Below are 22,517 nucleotides of genomic sequence, written 5' to 3'. Positions count from 1 at the left end.
GGAAGCCCTCCCAGAGAGTGTCTGTCTTATGCGTTATTTCTGTATGTCTCTTCCTTCATGCACCTCTTAGGTGTTTTCAGTCTTAAACATACTGCCACAGGTAGGCAGAGCCCACTTCCCTGACAAGGGCCTATGCCAAACCTGTAAGGGTCACACAGGTCAGTGTTGCTCTTTTCCATTAACTGTTCATCCTGGAGAAGAGGAGACTGAGAGGAGACCTCATCACAGTTTACAGCTTCCTCATGAGGGGAAGAAGGGGCACAGGCATTGATCTCTTCTCAGTGGTGGCCAGTGACAGAACCCGAGGGAATGGCCTGAAGTTGTGTCAGGGGAGGTTTAGGTTGGATATTGGAAAAGGGTTCTTCACCCAGAGGGTGGTTGAGCCCTGGAAGAGGCTCCCCAGGGAAGTGGTCACAGCGCCAAGCCTGACAGAGTTCAAGAATTGTTTGGATGATATGTCAGGTACATGGTGTGACTCTTGGGGTGGTCCTGTGCAGGGTTAAGAGTTGGTTAAGTCATGTTAGAAGGGAGCCCTTCTAACTCAGCATATTCTGTGATTCTGTGATTTCAGTCAACTAAACATGGGGGTCTAATACCATTTGAGACCAAGCTGTAGGGAATCAGACACTCCTGTGAAGGGCTCCCTGGTATGATGTGGGACCTATGAGGAACCCATAGCCAGCTGACATAGCAGCTGGAGGCCAAGGGTTTCACCCAGGACATCTCAGAGTGGTGTTGCACACCTCTGTTCAGACAACTGCATCACACCTCTTGAACCAATGCATTGCTATTTCCTCAGCTAAGGAAACAAAAAAAGACTGTCAACTTCAAATGTTGTGGCCATTCACTCAAGCAAAATCCTTTATCTCCTGAAGGTTTGGGGTTTTTTTAACAAATCTCAGCTGGAGAATTTCTTTTGGTCTTCTGGGTGAAGATAGTCATATAAGTCCTTGAGTGAACAGGGTCTCAGATGGAGGCCTAGTTGTAAGTTTAAAGCCTGGCATGGTGCTGATGGCATACAAGTAAATTTTTTGGATAAAACAAATATTTATTTCTTTTGTGCTCAAAGATGGGGAAAGCTACAGCAAGACTTATGTATGTCTGCACAGAGCATTGATGGCCCACACGAAATCCGCCAGCTTTCTCTTCAAAGTAATCTGGAGGCAAGCTTTTTTTTTAAAGCGTCAGAGTTCTTTTTCATAAACAGAGGGTGAGATTCTGGCCTCTGCTGAAGTCAGTGAGAGAGACCCCTCCGTTTCACTGGGGCCAGGAAGCAAAACACCTCTCTTGCTCTCTGTTCCTCACTTGGAATGAAATGGCAGCCTTAATAATGATCTTTGTGTCTCAGCCTTCAGGGACCTTCTGTACTTGTCTGTGCATCTTCAGGGAACTGGAACAGCACACCACCAGCTTGCAACATTGTGTCTTGTGGATCCCCTCCTGCCATCAAAGATGCGGTCATCAACGGAGATAACTTTACTTTCGGAAACACGGTCTCTTACACGTGTAAGGAAGGGTATGTAGATTAGCACTACTAAGAGTCAGGACAAGTAAAACTGGTGCACTGTTTCACAAATCCTGTATAACCGCACAGTAATTCATTTTTACTACTTCTGTCTTAACTTTCTGGAAGTTAAATGTGATGGAGATTTTTTTTGAGGGCTGTCAAGTTGGTATGATTTTTTTAAAGTTGTTTCAGGGTAGCTGAATACAGTCTGGAAGAGGAAATGGAGAGTGGTCATGGGGAATGATAGATCAATTCACTAGGAAGCTCTTTTCCTTGGAGTTACTACAGAACTAGTACTTCTTTGGTAAACCCAAGGCCCTGATCATAACAAGTCCCTTATGTCTCATTAGGCTGTAAGACCACTGTTTGGTGCAGTGGTGCAGTTTAACAACTATTTGTTGTGGTGTTCTAAAATCCTGCTTCCTTAAAATTATGGCTCCTTGTTTATTGAGGTGCACTGTTTTTCATTTATTTCTTTCTACTCGGTGTAGTGACCTTTTCAGACCATATCATCAATGATGAGGCTCAATTTTTATGATATTGAGGATGAATGTATTGCTGGACTCTGATCTTTCAAGAACCTTTGTACGTGCTTATCTTTACAGCTTGTGAGCAGTTCCACTGAATTTCCTGAAACTGCTCTGCCTCAAAGGCAGATCACGTATGCAGAACTTTTTAAGCCTGAAGTGACTGGATTATTTTCTACTCCTTCTTGGTGTTAAAGGTTATATTGACAAGCCAGCATTTTTCTTATAAATTTGCTTTGCAGTATTATTTGAAACATATACCCTGAGATTAGCTCAGTTGGTTAGAGCATGGTTAATAACGCCAAGGTTGTGGGTTCAATCCCTGTATGGGCCATTCACTTAAGAGTTAGACTCGATGATCCTTGTGGGTCCCTTCCAACTCAGAATATTCTGTGATAATTGAAGCAAAGTATCCTTATTCTGTTTTCTAGCCCATATTATGGTTTTAAAAGCTGCTTCTCTCTCCTGTGGAAGCATTTTAAATGGGATAGGATAGCAGCGTTTAAAGACTATCACAGCTGTCTGTCTGTGACAGTGGATCATATTAAACACTGGCATATAGTAGGCTCTTTTTCTGGAGTCTAGTCATGAGGTGTGGAAAACAAATCCTGCAAACAAGACAAACTGCTTTTACAGATGTTGCCACCAAAATCTGAACAACTAGTTTCCAGCCTGCAGTTGGAAAGTCACTGGGAGCATTGCAGTAGTTATTGTTTCTTTGCTTTCTGTGAAAGCACACCACAGAGATCTCAAAACTAAAGGAAATAGCTGTCAAAGGTACTACACTATTGCCTGGTGCACGTTTAAGCAACAGTTTTAAGTGCTCTGATGAGGAGCATGGAGTAAGGCCTGTCACTGCATCCCAGAGACAGATTAGAGAACTACTACACTAACAATATTCATGTAATAGAATTTCATTGTAAAAGATGAGGTTTTTTCTACTCAGCATTAATTTTTTAATTAACTTTTATTACAACTTTTGCAGTGAGTTTTTAGGAAGAAGCTATTATGCAATTCCCTTGTGTATTATTGGAAAGAGTATCTCTGGGTAACTCACTGAAGGGCTTCTCTTTGCTGACAAGTGTGATAATAGATTGATAGGGCTGGTACAGGAACCCAAAAGGCCTTTATGGGCTTTTGATCGCTTTCTTCTCCATTCAGTTTTGCTAAACAGAAGTAATTTCTTGGTAGGATTATTTCTTTGAGGATTGTATGGATTGTTGCAGCACAATGCTAGGGTTTTTATGGTAGTTCCAACCCAAATGGAAGTTCAGAAATGGTAATCATATGGACAGATGAGAGAGAAGCAATATATACAAGGTGTGCCAGGATATCCATCGTTGTGATATCTCACTCATAGATATGTGGGGTTTAAGATTTTCCTTTTGAAGTTGATCATAGCTTTTTTAAACGATCCTGTTCTTCTGGGGTGCTAACAAACAAGCTCATACTGCAGGGGCTTCAGGAAACCATAAGCAATGTTTGACAATGTTTGTCTTTTTGACTTCCTATCCACAGTTACACATTAGTTGGCCCTGCAACCATAGAGTGCTTAGCCAGCGGCAAGTGGAGTGTGAGCCACCAGCAGTGCTTGGCAGTATCCTGTGATGAACCACCCCATGTGGAAAATGCATCACCAGAGAGTGGCCACCGCCTCTTTGGTGACATAGCTTATTACTTCTGCTTGGATGGTTACAGCCTGGCTGACAACTCTCAGCTGCTCTGCAATGCAGAAGGGAAGTGGGTGCCTCCAGAGGGCAGGGACATGCCCCACTGCATAGCTGATTTCTGTGAAAAGCCATCCACCGTCTCATATAGCATCCTAGAATCCATTAGTAAAGCCAAGTTTGCAGCTGGCTCCATCGTGAGCTTCAAGTGCATGGAAGGCTTTGTTCTGAACACTTCGGCGAAGATCGAATGCCTTCGAGGGGGCCAGTGGAATCCCTCTCCTTTGAGCATCCAGTGCATCCCCGTTCGTTGCGGAGAGCCTCCCCACATTACCAATGGTTATGCCAGTGGGTCCAACTACAGTTTTGGAGCAGTGGTGGCTTACAGCTGCAACAAGGGGTTCTACATCAAGGGAGAGAAGAAGCGGACCTGTGAGGCCACTGGCAACTGGAGTGGCACTTTGCCCACATGCCACCCAGTGTCCTGTGGAGAACCACCGCAGCTTGAGAATGGCTTTATTAAGGTACAGAATGAGTTTTTTCATCTGCCTGGTACCATGGCAAACTGAATACACTGAATACACTTTCACAACTGCTGCTGTTGAGGTTTTCTTTTTTCTGTTTTGCTCTCATTATAAAACTGAGGAAGCACGTGAATTAATGGAATAAAAACAGGGGAAAGTGGGTGGATTTACAGCAGAATCATATCTGAAAAGCATGGAGACTTCCGTGAGATTTCCTGTAATAAAGTGGGATTTCAGTTAGGAGACTCAAGATGCCCTGTGACATTCAATTGATTTCCTTAATGTCTTATTCTTCATTTATTTGGTTCACGGGTAGCTTTCCAGTACCTTCTAGAGGCACTTGAACTGTTGCCAGTTCACAAGCCTTGCTCTTTTAACTGCTATGAAAAAAAGTCTGATTTGCAATAGATAAATCACCTTGGGATTTCTCATCTTTCAGTGTGAGAATACTTCTTTACTGAAGTCAGAATTTCCCTTTCCTTATCAAATTACATTGCAACAATGCCTGAAGTTAAAAATCTCCTTGTGGCAGCCCAAACCAGTAACAACTGCTTAACCTGTGTTTTGCTTTGATGTACAAGGATAATATTGTGGTAAGGAAGATCAAAAACACTATTATAAAGATTGAACTTTGAATTTTTGAATCATTTTTCTACTGAACATCCCTCATCCTTCCTTAAATCTAACTACCAGATTTGCTAAAACTTGGAAGGGGAGCAATTGGCATCCCAGTTCCTATGTGGGTTCCCAGTAGTAATAGCAACAATTTCTGTTCAGACTCCCACAGAGATATGTCCTCTAATTAATGCATATCATTCTGTTTTGTCTTCCTTATGTAGGATCACTCCTTCATATATTTTTTACAATTAGAGACATTTTTTAATACCTCAGTCAGAGCTCAGCCTGCATCTTTGAGGTGCTCCTCAGCTGCCTACTCAAGGCCCTGCACCTGCATGTATGGCATTTATAAACGTCTCCTTGTAGCTGTACATTTGAGGGCTCCAACCTTAGGTACAGCTGTAAGCTAAAGAATCATGACAACAATAGGCCATTTCATGGCAGCTTCTCCTGACCCATTTCTTTTCCATCTTCCTGTCCACACATTTTTTGGCTTCATGAGTCAGGAAGGGAGAAAGCAGGGGAATTATTTTCTAGCTTTTGCTTTTTAAGCCTTGAATTTTCTGTTTTCTTCTGGTAGTGCTCTCAGATTTCCTGACAGCAGAGTGCATCATTTGAGGTGAGACAATCTTTGTCAGTTATTTGCCTTCATTCCTTTTCAGACATCCTTTACAGCTGCCAAGGATTCAGCTAGAAGCTAGACCAGGAGAACACAAGAAATTAAATCAGTCTCCTGTTGCCCTAATTTATATCTTCGTTTCAGACGTGTCCCTGTCTTGTCTGTTTTGCAGGAAACAACTGGACACTTCTTTGAGAATCAGGCAAATTATCAGTGTGAGTCTGGTTACCAGATGGTTGGGAGCTCAGTGTTTATCTGCCAAGCAAATCGGCAGTGGTACAGTGAGTCACCTCCTTACTGTGCTCCCCTCAGCTGTGGAAAACCACCACCCATCCAGCATGGCTACTCCAAGGGAGAAACTTTTGATATGGGCTCCAAAGTAGAGTTTTTCTGTGATGAAGGCTATGAGCTGATTGGAGATGTTTCCTGGACATGTCAGAAGTCTGGGAAATGGAGCAAAAAGCGAAGCCCCAAGTGTGTGCCAACAAAATGTCCAGAACCACCCTTGGCAGAAAATCAGCTGGTCTTGAGCGAAGTGACCTACCAAGTCGGTGTTGTACAGTTCTCCTGCAAGGAAGGTTATGTTTTACATGGCTCCTCTGTACTAAAATGCTTGCCCTCCCAGCAGTGGAATGATTCCTTTCCCTTCTGCAAGGTTGTACAGTGTTCTGCACCTCCCTATATCCCCTTTGGTGACCCCTTGACTTCATCCCTTCATTTTGGTAGCACTGTGAAATACATCTGTGTGGATGGGTTTTTACTGAAGGGTGAGTCCACCATCAGATGCCAGGCTGATGGCTCATGGAGCTTGCCTTTGCCAGAATGTATTCCTGTGGAGTGCCCCCAGCCAGAAGAAATTCAGAACGGCATAGTTGATGTGCAGGGCCTCACCTTCCTAAGCACAGCCCTCTATACATGTAAACCAGGCTTTGAATTGCTAGGGAACACAACTGTCCTCTGTGGGGAAGATGGACAGTGGCTTGGAGGAAGGCCAGTTTGCAAACCTATTCAATGCCCAAGGCCTAAGAAGATCCTCAATGGCAAATATTCATTCACAAACTTCCATTATGGGCAGACGGTTAGGTATTTCTGTGACAGAGGTTTCCAGCTCCAAGGGGAGGAAACGCTGAGGTGCCTAGAAACAGGAGAGTGGAGTACAGAGGTTCCCTCTTGCAAAGCCATAAATTGCCAACCCCCTCAGCCCATTGAGAATGGTTTTGTGGAGGGTGCAGATTATAGCTACGGGGCCATGGTCATTTACAGCTGTGTGCCAGGCTTCCAGCTGTCTGGCCTTGCCATGCAGACTTGTGAAGAATCGGGCTGGTCTAGCTCCACACCAGCCTGCCTTCCAACAGACTGTGGCCTACCTCCTCACATTGACTTTGGAGAGTACGTGCAGCTGAAACATGGGGAAAGACGTTCTGACCAGGAGGGTGTTACAGAGAGTCCCTCCCTTTCTCTTACGTTGTTGGCTGACAATTTTAAAGACTTCAAAAGTTCCTTGAAGGAGGACAGTGCAATGCAGCTCACCACTTTCTTATTTGGAACTGTCATTTTATACACATGTTACTCTGGCTACGAGCTGCTAGGAAACCCTGTTCTAGCTTGCCAAGAAGATGGGGCTTGGAACGGTACTGCCCCCGCCTGTGTTTCAATAGAGTGCACCTTGTTGTCACCCCCAGAGAATGGTTTTTTACATGTCACTGAGAACACGCTCGGCAGTGCCGTGCAATATAGCTGTAGGCCAGGATTCACACTCATTGGCTCTGACACGCGACTGTGTTTGCCAAGTCGGCAGTGGAGTAACACTGCTCCGTACTGCAAAGCAATAACGTGCAATTCACCTGCCCAGCTTATGAACGGGAAGATAAGAGGGGGAAACTACACATATGGTAGTGTTGTCTACTATGAGTGTGATCCTGGTTACCAGTTAAATGGCCCCACAGAGAGGAGATGCCAAGAGAACCAGAAATGGGATGGCAATGAACCGATCTGCATTCCTGTTTCCTGCAGCCCTCCGCCAGTTTTGGAAAATGGTCAGGTGACTGGAGAGGAGTACACATTCCAGAAACACACAGAGTATAGCTGCAACGAAGGTTTCCTGTTAGATGGGGACAGGAGTAGAGTCTGCCTTGCAAATGGAAGCTGGAGCGGAATCACTCCAGTTTGCAGAGCTGTAACCTGCCCCATGCTGCTGCCTCTTCCCAATGGAAGAACTATTGGCTCGGATTTTAGCTTTAAGAAAGAAGTGCACTATCGCTGCAATGAAGGATATAGCCTGCAAGGAGTGTCTACGCTTACCTGCCAGAGTGATGGTACTTGGAATTCAGAAGCTCCACATTGTGAACCAGTTATTTGTGGACCCCCTGAAGACATCTCCCATGGCTTTCTGAATGGCTCAGGCTTTACCTATGGGCAATTTGTCCAGTATGTGTGCTTCCCCAGTTATGAGCTGCATGGCAATCCTTTACGGCAATGTCTGTCCAATGGTTCCTGGAGTGGAAGCCTTCCATCTTGCCTACCCTGCCTGTGTCCTACACCACAGATTCAGAATGGGGTCGTTCTTGGTACAGATTTCAGCTGTGGGATAAGTGCTCAGTTTCAATGCCTGGAGGGCTTCAAACTGCTGGGGCCTTCAGAAGTCACCTGTGAGGCACCTGGCAAGTGGAGTTCTGGGTTTCCTCGCTGTGGACAGATTTCCTGCGGCTCTCCACCCATCATCCCCAACACATTTATCAATGGGAGCAGCTCTGAAGATGAGAACACCATCATCTATACCTGCTTGACAGGTTTTATCATGAAGGGGAGTCCGGAACTGACTTGTGTGGAGACTGGTGTATGGAAGAAGCCATACCCAAGCTGTGAGCTGTTAAGTTGTGGCCCACCACCACCTGTCCCAAATGCAGAGATTCTTGGGAACACTTACACCTATGGGAGTAAGGTCCAGTACAGGTAAGGATGATGCTGCTATTCTGTTTTCATAAAAAGTCGCTGAAGGAATGAAGATGAAAGGTTAATGTATCCTCAGTTAGTGCAAGTTTTCACATGCTCAGATTGACAAATCTCATGTTCCCATGCACTCTATGAAATGTTATTTGGATGACTTGTGAAAACTCCAGAAAGCTATTTCAGCCTGTTGAGCTGCACTTCTCCACTGACTTTAATTTCCCATTTGCTTTCCTCTTCTTCTCCTCTGAAACACTGGTCTCAACATACAGGTTTTGTTAGCAGGTAACAGCAACAGCCAGCAGGGTATGCAATTTTTCTCCCCTTTTGGCACTGTATTCATGCTTTCCATCTGTTTCAGGTGCCTGTTGTAATACATATGGGCTCATCTCTCTCTTGTCCCATTTTCTGTGCTGCAACACTGTGCTGTCAGCAAGTCAGATACTGCTGTCAGCAGTCCTTTGTCAGATACAAGAGTGAGGGTTTTTTGGTTAATGTCCTGAAGTGTGTATGCTGCAGAGCTCTTTCCTCCAACAGGAGGAATGCCTTATCAGAAGAAAGATGGTTTTCTGACAGAAAAAGCAAATAATGGAATGGGACAGAACTAGGAGGTGGCAAGTGGATGAATTTAACAGTATCAGTTATTTCTATGAAGCTTTGACAAGGTGAATGGGTTACTTGTCACTGTCATTCTACAAGTGAACCCACTTGTGATAGCTCTTGGTAAAACACCATGTGGAATAGAACAAATCAGCCTTAAATGTCTAAATAAATGGACTGTCGTCAGCCTGAGGCTTGGTTTGTTCTTGGAAGAAAGTGAGATCATCTTTAGAATTACATGGTGTTCCCACATACTGTTTAGCTCACCAAAGACCCCCCATGCAAAAGGAAGGGCAGTGTAGGAGCTGTACTAAGGCATTCAGTACCCTTCAAGCACTAAAGCCACAGGCTCACTTCCCGTTGTGATGCTGCAACAGCATGAAGGAACTGGAGATGAAGTCTAAAGTCTCCAGCTCTTGCAACAGAATGAACCCAGTACAGACATGGTCCTTACAGGCTTACCTTGAAATAATAGAGAAATCTCAAGGTATGCTTATTAACAACTAATGCTGAAAAATTACTGTCCTGACTTTCTAATTTATGGGTTAGCTCATTCCTAGCTGTGTCTCTGTGGTCAAGTCTTCATGGTGTGTTGCAGATGCCTGGAAGGCTACACAATGGTGACAGAGGTGGATGTATGCATTTGCCAGGAAGATGGACAGTGGTCTCCTCAAAGTATTTCCTGTTGGCCCAGGAAGTGTCCCCTCCCAGGAAATATCACTAATGTAATGGTAGTTGGGAACAACTTCACTGTGAACACAAGCATCACTTTGTCATGTGTAGAAGGCTATGTCCTGGTGGGAGCAAGCACATCTACATGCAAGGTATATTTTTTTAGCACTGTTTTATTTTGATGGCTTTATTGAATTAGGAGTCCTTCTTATACCATTGTAACCTTTTGGCCTTTAATTGGACACAACAAAAAAATTCAAAGCGTATCCTGCAAAATATAATATGCTTACTTGTTACTTGCTTTTCCAAGCTGCTTTTTCTCATTTTACTTTTTGTTCCTTCTGTCTTTTAAGTCTTAAGCTAAGCATTCCTGCCAAGGTTAAGATCCAGTCTGTGTTGACATCTTAAAAGCGTTACTTAAATTACTGAGTTTTATTAAGAATTTCATAGATAGTATTACATTAACCACATCTGTAACCCAAGGCAATTGGATGCTTCTACTATAATTTTTCATTTTCATTTATATATGACTTAAGCATATAAAGTGGGGCCTTTACAATTCTCATTACATTCATTTTTCAGGAGACTGGTATGTGGGTGCCACCATTTTCTGATGATATCTGCATTCCTGTGTCCTGTGGAACCCCAGAGTCTCCAGAACATGGATTCGTGGTTGGCACTAAATACAATTACAAAGATGTGTCTCTTTATAAATGTGACTCTGGCTATGAATTACAGGTAAGTAAGCTCAAATCTCCAGCACTTTAAACCTGTAGTTGTCATTTTCAGTTCCTGTATGATGGCTGTGGACTGTCTGGTCCTCATGGATGTATTCCCTTAACTGGCACAGAAGCTGGATATCTGCTGGCTTTGTTATTGCCAGTGGAATGCCCCTGGTCTGACTGGAATGGTCTTGAACAACTTAAGAGTATAATTGAAGCAAATATAAGAATCCTGTTCAGGGATACATGTCCAGCAGATATCTTTCAGTGTTGGGCTTTTTTTTTTAACGCAAATACAGCATTACACATGCTTGTGACCATAAGTGATGGAAGAGTTAATTTCTCATGTATTGCTCCATTTACCTGGTTCTCAGGACAGAGTGAGATTGCATTCTTCCTTCCGTTTCATAATGTCATAAGCATTATGTCTGCTGCATTGTACCTTTCAGACTTAAAGCTCCTGATAAACTCCACTGCCCTCAGTTCTATGACATTGCTAGATAGTATTAAAGTGATATATCAAAGAGATTCCAGTTTGTTTAATGGCAGCTTTATTCCCTGATGGAGAATGAATCAAAATTCTTTCCAGTGTTTTTATTATGGCTTTCATCCCTACCTGAGCTCTGGAGGATCGCTGCTTTCCTGGTATCAGGACTCAGGCTAGCGAGTTCAGAGCTGCCTCAGGTGTGTTTTCAAAAGCTGCAGTGAATTTAGAAATGCTGAGCATGACCTCCACCATCCCCGGGTGATGGTAGTCATGAGGTGGTGAGGTGTTCTTAGGACAGAGGCTGGGTCTTAACACTGGTTTTGTGAGCACCAAGCAGAATGAAAGATATTGCTTCCTTTGTACTATCATAACACCAGTAATAAATTGAGAACTTCATGCATGTGAATTCACTGAGAAGTTAATTCACTCAGTCACTTGGTATAAGAATAAGAAGAGCTTGGAGAATGCTTAGCTAACAATGCATTTATTTTTCATTATCTTGCCAAATATGCAATATCACTAGGGATAGAGGTGTTGGTATTTGGACAGAAAGGTAGAGTTGCTGTTTCAAGTAATTTTTGGAGGTAATAAGCCTGTGCTTTCATACAGTAGCAAGTTCTTCCAAGTTTTCTATTCCAGTTTCGCCATCTAGTGTCAGTCTGTCTCCCTGCTGTTTAAGAGAAGTTCTGTTTTTTCCTTTGTGAAGCAAAATCCATTGGGTGTGATATCATACAACAGTAGTCATACAACAACAGAAATAATGTCATTTATAGGCAAATTTAACAAATGAGCGCTTGGGAGGGGTTCAAATCATCACATCACATTTATAAAACACGAGCTTGTACTGTTGTTGAAAAAATTGCTAGTTAGATTTCCTGTGAGTACTGGAAGGAGAAAATTTGTCATCATGCCACATGCCTGGGAACAAGAATGGTAAAACTGACAAATAAAGATGATACTTCAGGAAGAAGGACAAGAAAACTAACTGGTCCTACAAAAGTTTGATTTAGAATCACTTTGCAGGAAGTTCTACCCAAGTAGACTTGAGCTGTAGCATTTAACTTTCTCTTTACATGGGTTGCATGTGAAGAGAAAACCTCCTCACCTTGCTGGATACTAAAGTTGATGGGAGAAAAGAGTTAACTAAGTAAAGTTGTTCTTTGAGCGTTTTCTTTTCTTTCACAGGGTGATGCAGAACGGACTTGCCAGGAAGACAAGCTTTGGAGTGGCACAGTGCCGGTGTGCAGAAGTACGTTCCACCTGAGTCTTATCACTTAACATTGGTCAAGGGTGATATTACACAACAGAAAACACTAATGCACGTTTTGCTTTATAACTCATACTGTCTGCATTTACCTAAAAATTTTTGGTAAGTACCACTGTTAACAACCTGGAAGAGTTGCAGAATTACTGGTATGTGCAGGTAGTGGTGTGAAGGAAATCACCTTTCTGCCTTGCTCCTGCTGTCTGTTCTGCAGACAGCTTCCAGGTTCAAATAGTTTTGATGCTTGAGGTCATGATTTTTGGGGTCACTGAAGGCCTCTGAACACATTAGTTGCCAGCAGTCACAGGTACTTAGCATCCTCAAGTGTAACTCTATTAATTCTCAAAGGTACTTCACTTGTGTGAGATGTCACTGGCTGCAGTGCCAAAATAGGAGTTTCTACATAAATGTTTATATGGACTTCAGCTGTTGGCTGAAAGTGGCAACAGTTCCTTGAGGCTTCCTGCCAGCACAGCCACAATAGATTTTCTGTTTAGCAAGAACTGGAAACACCAAGCACGATTCTATTCTGCTACTCAGTATCAAATATCTGGCAATGACCAGACAACTGCTGTGCTCTTTCCCTATTTCTCAGAGTAAAACCTGTGGAGAAGCTGTGAACAAGACAGGCCATGTATGTTATGTTTGATTGGAAAGTATTGCTTACATTACAGGAGTATCATGTGGACCGCCAGACATGATAGAAAATGGATCTGTTCAGGGAGAGGAGTTCCTGTTTGGCAGTGAAGTTTTTTACAGCTGTGACCCTGGCTTTGAGCTACAGGGACCAAGCCGAAGGATTTGCCATGTTGACAAAAAGTGGAGCCCTTCTGCCCCTATATGCATCCGTAAGTAGCAAGCAGTGCAACATGATGTCCAGGAAATTTAAGAGTGCTTTGGCTGGCTTCCTCTGTCTTCCTCTGCAGCAGGGGGGGGCTGTAAAAGGAGGAGCCAGGAGAAAAGCCAGCAGAGAAGTTATCATTGGCAGCTTCTCACTGATCTGAAGGGAGCTCCTTTTGGCACATTAAAATGGCATAGAGTCGTGCTCAGGTCAGTAAAGTGGGAGTGAGGCCTGCTGTATTTGACTTGTCTTGCACTGTATTCTGCGGAGCCTTGGACATCATGTTTGTCCCTGCCATGCCAAAGCTAATATATCCTGGCCACTTCTGAAGACCACGACTGTGCTCCATAGGATCAAATCTTGGCTCACTGTGCAATAGAAGATGGCTCATTGTGGGAGCAAGGAAAGAAGGATTTATTACTTATTTCATACAGCTTATAAATAAAATGCCAATTATAGTCTTTACAAATAAATGATTTTCCATCTTCTCATGGTGGTATCATAGTCCTATCCCTTGCATTCTTCTCTCTCACCTTTGATGAATTTACCTGATCTCCACAGTGTGGGACAAGGGGTCAAGATCCTTCTTAACTAATGTCATTTTTCTTAAGCACATCTTGAGATGATCTTCTACTGTAGGGGAGCAAAGGAGACTGCAAATGCAGCATCTGACCTACTCAGAAGAAATATTTCACATAGCTCTCTTGGATTGAACACCTCAGAGCTTGCAACACCATCAGATACATTTGGGCACATTCTCATATGTCCGCAATGTGAACCCCAGGAGAAAGAGCAGGGAAGGCATTGTATAACCCTTCTCCACATAATAGTTCACAGCTTCTTGCTTCCTGTCTTTCCATCAATTCAATGTGTGAACAGACCTGTCAGACAGTGTGTAACTGACAGACAGAATAGCCTTCATTGTGTGTATAAACCCCAAAAGTTTTCTTCTGTCCTAGAAATTACTTGTGGGCTGCATCCTTCCATAGAAAAAGCAGAGGCCATTTCTACAGGAAGCACATACAGAAGTAATGTAACCTTCATGTGCAACTCCGGATACCATCTTGTTGGGCCCCAGAATATCACATGTCTTGCAAATGGGAGCTGGAGCAAACCCTTGCCATTGTGTGAAGGTAACTGTTCGGTTTCATGTCCTTGCGCATTCCAATCTGGGATAAGCAACAGCTCCTCCCTTATTCATGCATAACATATGATCCAGGGATTATGTTTCTAGAAACTGTTCTGTAATGTAGGGTTTCTGGATTATCTGTCAGTATCAAGAAAGAACATTTTACATGTTCTGCCCTACTGACCCTGTATGAAGTCATAAATGTGTCCTCTCTTCCCCATCACTGACACATTTTACTGACCTGAAAAAACATAAGGCTGCGGCTTTTCACCATTACTGGGAGGAGCTCCTTCTCTGGCTTGGCTGCACTTCCTTCCCTGGGCTACTGAACTCTCCCTTAATGTTCTTCATGACTTATTAGTCTGTGGCTGCTTTAAACATATTGTATGACTAATTTAGGAATTGTTGGAAGTCCGGGTCTAATGTCAAGCTGAATTAATGAGACCTCTATCTTTGCAGAGACCAGATGTAAAGTTCCAGTTTCCTTGATGAACGGGAAGGCAATTTATGAAAACAATACAGTTGGCAGTACAGTAACATATCTCTGTGAGAGGGGATACAGCTTGGAAGGAGAATCTGCAGCAGAGTGCACAAGAGATGGAAGATGGAGTAATCCCTTACCTCTCTGTAAACGTATGTGTTCACTTTGTAATGGAAAAGGGGTCTTCATTTGTAAGCATTAAAGGCTACTCTTCCTTTAAACTGACAGTAAATCAAAGCAGCTTTCACAGATCTTTGTGGAAATGCAGTGTAATTTTGTTCTGGACCAGCCATGAGCAGCATTTATTCTTGTAGTTTAAGAAATAGGTTTGGCCTAAATTGGGAGATTTGTTGGTGTGCATCCCATTTTTGCAGAGGAACAAAGGGAACACCTTCTATTTCTATTGCTTTTCATATGATTTGGTTTTGGAATCCACAGAAACTGTTCTAAAGTGTTCTCTTCCTTCCATCCCTTTTTCTTCCCTTCTCCTTTTCCCTCACACCCTTTCTTTGAACAGCAAACCCTTGTCCTGTGCCTTTCATAATCCCAGAGAATGCCCTTCTGTCCGAGGTGGATTTTTATGTTGGTCAGAATGTATCCATCAGGTGCAGGGAAGGCTACCAGCTGAAAGGGCAGTCTGTGATCACCTGTAATGCTGATGAGACCTGGACTCCAGCAACAGCTAAGTGTGAAAGTAAGTACAAGACATGCAGTTCTGCAGGGATTGGTACTTTCCAGAGAATTTGTGACCACAGCTGTATCACACGGGAGCTTGGTAACACAGACCTGTCAGCAGAGCTGTCCACCCAGATGCAGGCATTCTGGAAAAAGAAAGCTTTTTTCTGCCATTGCCCTATTGAGAGATGAGTCACTCTGAGAGATCCAGGCACATAAAGATTACCTAAGAAGCTCTATGGAAGAGTTATGTTTTCTTTCTTTGCAACAGAGTTATTTTTTTAAAAGGATCCAGAGTACATCTGTTTGGGTTGGTGCCCCAAGAGCATTCATCCTACTATCTACTAGGCCCTTCTGTAAATATCTTCTCAATTTACCTTTTGCAAGCCCTGGAGCTAGGATTTGTTGTTGGATACCATAAATATCCTAAGAATGATTCCTGGGAGATTATGAGTGACAAGACAAGAGTTGTAGTGAAGGTGCTGCCTTTTATTTTATTTACTGATACTGACAGAAGACGTCGTGTCCTTTTGCAAGCACGTCTGAAAGTCTTTTGGCTTCTTGCAGGCAATATTGTTTAGATTTGTGGAATCATAGAATGGTCTGTGTTGGAAGGGACCTTAAAGATCATCTAGTTCCAACTCCCCTGCCGTGAGCAAGGGTGCTGTTCACTAGATCAGGTTGCTCAGGGCCCCTGCTGGCCTTCAACACTTTTAGGGGTGAGGCATTCAGAGCTTCTTGGGGCAACTTGTTGCAGTGCTTCACAACCCTCTGAGTAAATAATTTCTTCCTAACATCTAATGTAAACCTGCCCTCTTTCAGTTTTAAAGCGTTGCCCCTTGTCCCATATCTATCTGCATTTGCAGAAAGTCCCTCTCCCTCCATTTTTATGATTCCTTAAGATACGGGAAGGCTGCAATGAGGTCTCTTTGAAGCCTTCTCTTAGTCATGCTGAATAACCCCAGCACCCTCAGCCTGTCCTCATAGGAGAGATGCTCCATCCCTCTCATCATCTTCTTGACCCTCCTCTAGACCCGCTCTAAGAAGTCAATGTCTTTCTTATGCTGAGGACCCCAGACCTGGACTCAGCTCCAGATGGGGTCTCAACAAGGGCAGAGTAGAGTGAGATAATCACCTCCCTTGATCTGCTGGCCACTCCTCTAGTCATGCAGCCTGGGCTTTCTGGGCTGCAAGTGCACACTGCTGGCTCATGTCCAACTTTTCATCCATGAGAACCCCAAAGTCCTTCTCCACAAGACTGCCCTTGATGACTTCTTCTCTCAGTCTGTGAGGGAAAGTGCAACCCACGTGCAGTGCTTTGCACTTGGACTTGTTGAACTTCATGGGGTTGTCATGGGCCCACTTCTCGAGTTTGTCCAGGTCCCTGGACACCCTTTTACTGATTTATCATCACAGGTGTGTCTCTGGCTCCTGCCCTGGACAGCACTGTGTCCAGGTTTAGAAACTGTATCATGTAGGCATTGCAGCTCACCTACCTGTGGATTATTTCTTTTGTTTAGAGATATCTTGCGGTCCCCCAACTCACATAGAGAATGCTCTGATTCGTGGTAGCTTCTATCAGTATGGAGACATGATCACCTATTCATGCTATAGTGGGTACATGCTGGAGGGGCCCCTGCGGAGCATTTGCTTAGAAAACGGAACATGGACAACACCACCTACCTGCAAAGGTAAGACTTTTTTAATGAATAGAAGCATATTTTAACTTTCCGTAAGCACAGAGCTTAGCTGCAATAAAAATTAGATTGAAATTTTTGCTAGTTTCAGTGCAGTCATAGTTTCACTCAGGGCATTTAAAGTCCAGGTTGTTGCTTTATTTCCAAGTGAGAGAGGGCTTCTACAATTTTGCTCTTAGTCTGTGGTAATCTTATAGTTTCTTTCACTACAGTGTTGTATCACAGAGGGAGGATCTTTTATACTGTCATCGTTTGTAAGAAAATGACAGAACCAGCCATCTTTTTGACGAGCTGAGCTGTTTCAGATAAGCGCTGCCAGTCAGTTTTTCCACAGTCAAAAATCAGGCACTGCAGAAAACAAAATAGAACAAATGAGTGCTTAGTCCCTCACTATGTTTAAAGTGTGACAGCTCTAAAAATTGATTTGCAATAAAACAAAGACAGATTGATACAGCTCACTAAATAATACACACTAAGTACTGATAGAAAATCCATGAGTTTAACAAATATACCAAAGACAATGTCTAGCCTGTCTACCCTTGACATACCAGCAGGTATATGTAATCTTTTGGTCTATTGAGCTAAAACATTCACTTGTTTAAGTTACAGAATTAACTCTTCAGTACAGAAGATTCAAATAAATAAAAAGTTTTGAAAAGAAAATGGGGGAAACAAACACAAAACATATGAGACAATAAACGCAACACTTAAAAATAGATATAAGCGTACTCAAATACTAACTTAAAAGGAGTAGCAAAAGGGTTCCGGGCTTATAGGGCATTGGTGGAAGAGATATTGCCATCTACCATATCCAAATCAGAAGCTTGACTAGCCTTCTGCTGATGAGTTAGCTCCACCATGGAGTCTTACTGGGGAACAGCCACCATATGACAAACTGACCTGTAGGTATTTTGTTTAGAAAGCAAAAAACCTTAGGACACATCAGTACCCAGTCACAAGAAGCCCCATTCTCTAGGCTTGAGAACTCACACAGAAGAGAACAAGTTCCAGAACCCTCACCTGGGAACAGTGGAGCCATTATCCGAGTTGTCGGTTTTGTATCTCCTCCTGCAAGTCTCAGCTCCCCATGTCAAAATAGAAGCAACAATTCTTCCTCCCTCAGTGATTTTCTGTTTAGGTCAGAAGCCCTTTGGGGGTGGAGGATTCTGTACTGTGCTAAGCCTGACTAATCAAGAACCCCTCGTCAGTTTCTTTTTTTTGGTACAAATTCTGACAGCAAAATGTTATGAATGCTAAGACCTAATCTAATTGAGTTGCCCTACTCTATGAAAGCAGGCACTCTGTTAAAATTCTGTATCTGATTATGCCTAAAAATCACAGATTAGTAGACCATTTTGAGGAGACCCAGAGCCAAAGAAGTGGGCTTGTAACTCCTGAATATTCCAGGAATCGAGAAGGTGCTCCTGGAAAACTGTTTTCTCTTGTTTTTGTAAACAGGGCTTGCCATTGCCATTAAGAATCACCCACTGAGTAGCCAAGTAGAGAAGATGTACAGTAAAAGCACTAGAGTTATTTCAGATGTCATGAGGTATCCAAAAGTCCTGTTAGAAATTTACATTCTCAAAGCACCAGGCCATTTTTGAAAAGTTTGTCAAGTTTGAAAAGTATGTCTTCATTTCTTTCTAAACTGTGATGGCTACAGAATTCAAGGGATCTCTGCATAATAGCTACTCTGCCTAAGATAGAATTCACTAGCAAAATTATTTGGATATTATCTCTTTAAGATTGTGGCACTTCAGATTCTTCAAGTGCCCCTTTATTATTGCCAGCATTACTTTTTGTTTTTATTTAATATTTATTAGTTACACAGAACCCACCTACGTTATGCCAAGGAATGTAATTTTGTGCTAAGAGAGGTTCTTGACAGTGGGTATCAACAACCAGGAAGGGCTGATCTGCAAAGCATTGTCCTCTTTGCAGTAGTGTGAAGTCTACATGAGCTGTTCAGAGAAATATGTATTAGGGAAAATTATTTCAAAAAAAACAAAGTGATGAGGTGGATAGAAGATGAGGGTGGAAAACAAAGCAGAATAACCTGTGTATTAAGGGAGGGGAATAACAATTTGCCCCCTCTTTTCACCTGAAAGGGGGACTAAAAAGAACCAAAGGGGGAACTAAAAAGAACTAAAAGTGTTTCTGAGAGGACTGTCCTGCATTTTCATGACACATGGCAAAATAATCTTTCAACTGCTTTTTAGTTCATGTGAGTGATTTGCCTAACAAAAGTCCTACAGGACCCAAGCCTTTGTGGTCTACATCAGAAGCAACATGAAAGCGCTCTTTGTAATGACTCATGCTGCATTTCTTGTTTGTGGCTGTATGAGTTGATTATTAATGTGTCCTAAGCCTGCTTGGAATGTTCTGTCCTGGTTGAACAGGTTAGTTAACGTAAATATTATAATTAAAAGCAGACTTCGTTAACTTCTTAGGAAAGGCTCTCACCACAGCTGCACTTGCCTGAATCACCACTGGTTAGAGGTTGCAGGCCAGATTCTGATCTGAGTTTCAGGGGTGGAAGTATTAGCCTGGATCTCCTGATTGTAAATGCCTGCAGGACTCAGCAGGCTGCACAGATGCACACAGCTTACCTGACTCCAGTTTTTTCTTTCTGAAGTGCTCTAGAATCTGTCTTGTCTGTTTGCCCTCTGCAAACATCTTGCTGACCAGGAGTGGTCAGTGTGGAGCTGCCAACCAAAAAGTTCATACCCCATCAGCAAACAAGAGCATTATGAGAGGGAAGCTGAGGCCTGGAGGAAATTGTTCACTTGCAGCCACAGGGAATCTTTTTGGCAAAGCTGAGAACAGATAAGAGAACATTTTTCCCCGTTCTTACCCATGTTTGTCTTGCAGCAGTGCAATGCTTCTGTGTCCTGTGAAGATAACTCACAGGCATGGACTTACAGGGAGATCTCAAAAGATTGATACCATGGATGTGAGATCTACTACCAGTAACTGAAGTCACAATTCATGGTTCCTATTCTCTCCACAGCACATCAGGACTGCATTTGCCCTGCTTGCTTTTACAATAGCCAAAATAAGATAATGAGATCCCAGCTTAACTTCCAGTCCTGTGCCTTTCTCTAGTCTTGTCTGTCGAGTTAAGAATAATCCCCACAGCTACAGACAAATAGTCCAGACAAATAGTCTCTGCTTGCCTTAATTGGTGTATAACAAGTGCACACCTAGGGATGATACTGTCTCATTCAGTTTCACAACCAGGACCTCGGCAGAAATCCAGGAATAGCCTATCTCTGCCTGAGATCCTGGATTGCGCAGTGGCATGGAGTTTCTGTAATTCATAAAAATTTCTGTACAGCAGTTTCTGTAACTCTTGGAATATTTGCATCTTCTCCATTGACAGAGAGAGAAAATACATTTTAGAGACCGTTTTTCCTGGGCTTTGAATTTATTGTGGGATATCATTTCTACACAAATCTTTTATCTCATAACCCTTTATACGTTCATGGGATATTGTTTAAGTGGTGTGGATCACACAAAGCTTTAAGTGGTGTTTCATTGCACAAAAGAAATCTGTTTGGCACATTATTCTGCTTTAGTCAACACCCAGCGACAAGCTGTCTGTGTAGTAATAGATATTTTTACAACAAAAATTTTCAAAATCGCCGTTAAGATATTGCAACTTCTGCTAACTTGCCGGAGCCCAAGGTCTCTTCCCATTCTCATTATCAGCTGACACTTGATGGGAAGGCTCTTGAGATTGAAAAGTAAAATGGCAGAGCTTTGGCCTCATTTCAACAGAATCCAAGATGTAGCTTGTAGCTTGGCATGGCTTAGGTCCAAGAGTGACTCAAGTTTGGCTCTATGAGGGGAAGATTTGCATTCTTTCCAGTGTGAATTTCAGGTCTGAACAGTGTTTCAGTGTGCTAATCCACTGCCTGTATTTAATACTAATATTGAACGTGATCTGAAACACTCAAAGCCTAAATGCATATTTTACTCACCTAGTAACTAATTAAAGATATGATGCAATTAGCAGTTCAGATTGAGTTTCCTGAGATTACTCTGTGCTCATAACTACCACTAATTAGATGTCAGTCTGATTACTTATTTGTTCTGTAGCATCATCTTGAAGCCACAGTTTTTGATCTTCATAGTATGTACACCAGCACAAAAAGAATTGTACTTCCTCCAATGATCTTTATGTCTAACATGTTTGTACATAGCTTGTCACCTGATTTTGTAAAGTAGTCCTGGTTTCCCTGGATATGTGAGCCAAGATAGGGTGAAATGTTATAGAAAAGATGATGAAGTCCGAAGTCTGTTCCGTCCAGGCAGCATACTAGGCTATCATGATGGAGTCCACCCCAGATTCCTCACTTTTATGATCATGTGCTTATTAATAGGTATGCAAGCCAAGCAGTCACACTTCGGGTTCCAGCATTAAACACTTACTGTGCCACTGCTGCACCCGTTTTGGTCACTTCTCATTATGCTGGATGATAGTGCAATAAAAATTGCTTGTTCTGCTACAGTGTTTAATTTTACTTTCAACAAGCCTTATATTATGCCAGACAGCATTATCTTGGTGTTTCATACCAAAGTCAGAAGAAAGCGTGATTCTATTCTAGAGTTAAATTAGAAGGCATGGGGGGAGGGGAGAGGAGGGTAATAGTTTTTTATGAGATAGGATATTTTTCTTGTTTTACGAAGATTAGTGGGGAAAGCAGATAAAACATAGCATCAGCCTTGAAACATTGTCTAAGTAATTCACCCAATTTTGCTAAAAGCATCTACGTTTGCATTCTTGTCTTGGACAATTTTTGATTGTCTTAGTGGTTCCCACACTCTGGCTTACTGTACCTAATCAGACACACAGAGACAGAAGTAGCCCTTGAAATCAAAATCAAATAATGCTTCTTTGGGAAGTGCAAATGCACTTGTTTGTTCTACTCTAAGCTTTTCAACTGCAAAGATCTGTGCAAGATGCTGAATGACTAAGCTTCTAATTCACCATGTTGAGTTTGTGATGAAATTGTGTTGTTTTCAGCTGTCTGCCGGTTCCCGTGTCAGAACGGTGGCGTCTGTGAGCGACCAAACGCCTGCTCGTGCCCAGATGGCTGGATGGGTCGTCTCTGTGAAGAGCGTACGTATATCATCCCTAAGTGTAATTTTAAGGATGTTGTAGGTAAGACAAGCGAATTCAGTGCAGTGAACCAGCTGGAAAAAATAAAGGCATAAGAGCCAAAAACAGAAAAATCATTACTATATTCTCCTTGACAAATGAAAGAAAGAGAAACTGGTGGCTTGCTTCTGTCCCCTGACATCTCGAAACCAAAATAAGCACTTTTTTAATTGATGTGATTTTGTTTCACTATGGTTGAAGAACAGATTGCTTCAGTTTTCCAAAGTCTGTTTTTAGTAGCAATACATGATAGTTTTGGGGAACAGGGACAAGAATGAAAGAGATGTGAGTGTTCTACTGATGGCTGCATTACTCTCTTGGCTTCCTTTTCTATCAGTCTGTGATTATGAATCTGATCATTAATGTTCAAATAATGC

The 22,517-nt window shown here is 42.6% G+C and overlaps 1 protein-coding gene across 1 annotated transcript in view; it reads left to right on the top strand.

The window, feature by feature from the left end:
- Positions 1–22,517, top strand: part of SVEP1 (sushi, von Willebrand factor type A, EGF and pentraxin domain containing 1) — a 122,413-nt gene that overhangs the window by 90,501 nt on the left and 9,395 nt on the right. The window contains exons 36-47 of the mRNA XM_064642767.1: positions 1,349–1,516; positions 3,553–4,225; positions 5,635–8,414; positions 9,607–9,832; positions 10,263–10,418; positions 12,075–12,138; positions 12,828–13,001; positions 13,954–14,127; positions 14,583–14,756; positions 15,122–15,298; positions 16,800–16,970; positions 22,006–22,101. Coding sequence (XP_064498837.1) covers positions 1,349–1,516; positions 3,553–4,225; positions 5,635–8,414; positions 9,607–9,832; positions 10,263–10,418; positions 12,075–12,138; positions 12,828–13,001; positions 13,954–14,127; positions 14,583–14,756; positions 15,122–15,298; positions 16,800–16,970; positions 22,006–22,101 — 5,033 coding nt within the window. The remainder of the gene's footprint in view (positions 1–1,348; positions 1,517–3,552; positions 4,226–5,634; positions 8,415–9,606; positions 9,833–10,262; positions 10,419–12,074; positions 12,139–12,827; positions 13,002–13,953; positions 14,128–14,582; positions 14,757–15,121; positions 15,299–16,799; positions 16,971–22,005; positions 22,102–22,517) is intronic.

The sequence above is a fragment of the Pseudopipra pipra genome, chromosome Z, assembly GCF_036250125.1.
Source record: "Pseudopipra pipra isolate bDixPip1 chromosome Z, bDixPip1.hap1, whole genome shotgun sequence".
Classification (NCBI taxonomy): Eukaryota; Metazoa; Chordata; class Aves; order Passeriformes; family Pipridae; genus Pseudopipra; species Pseudopipra pipra.
This window is presented reverse-complemented; position numbering and strand designations above follow the sequence as displayed.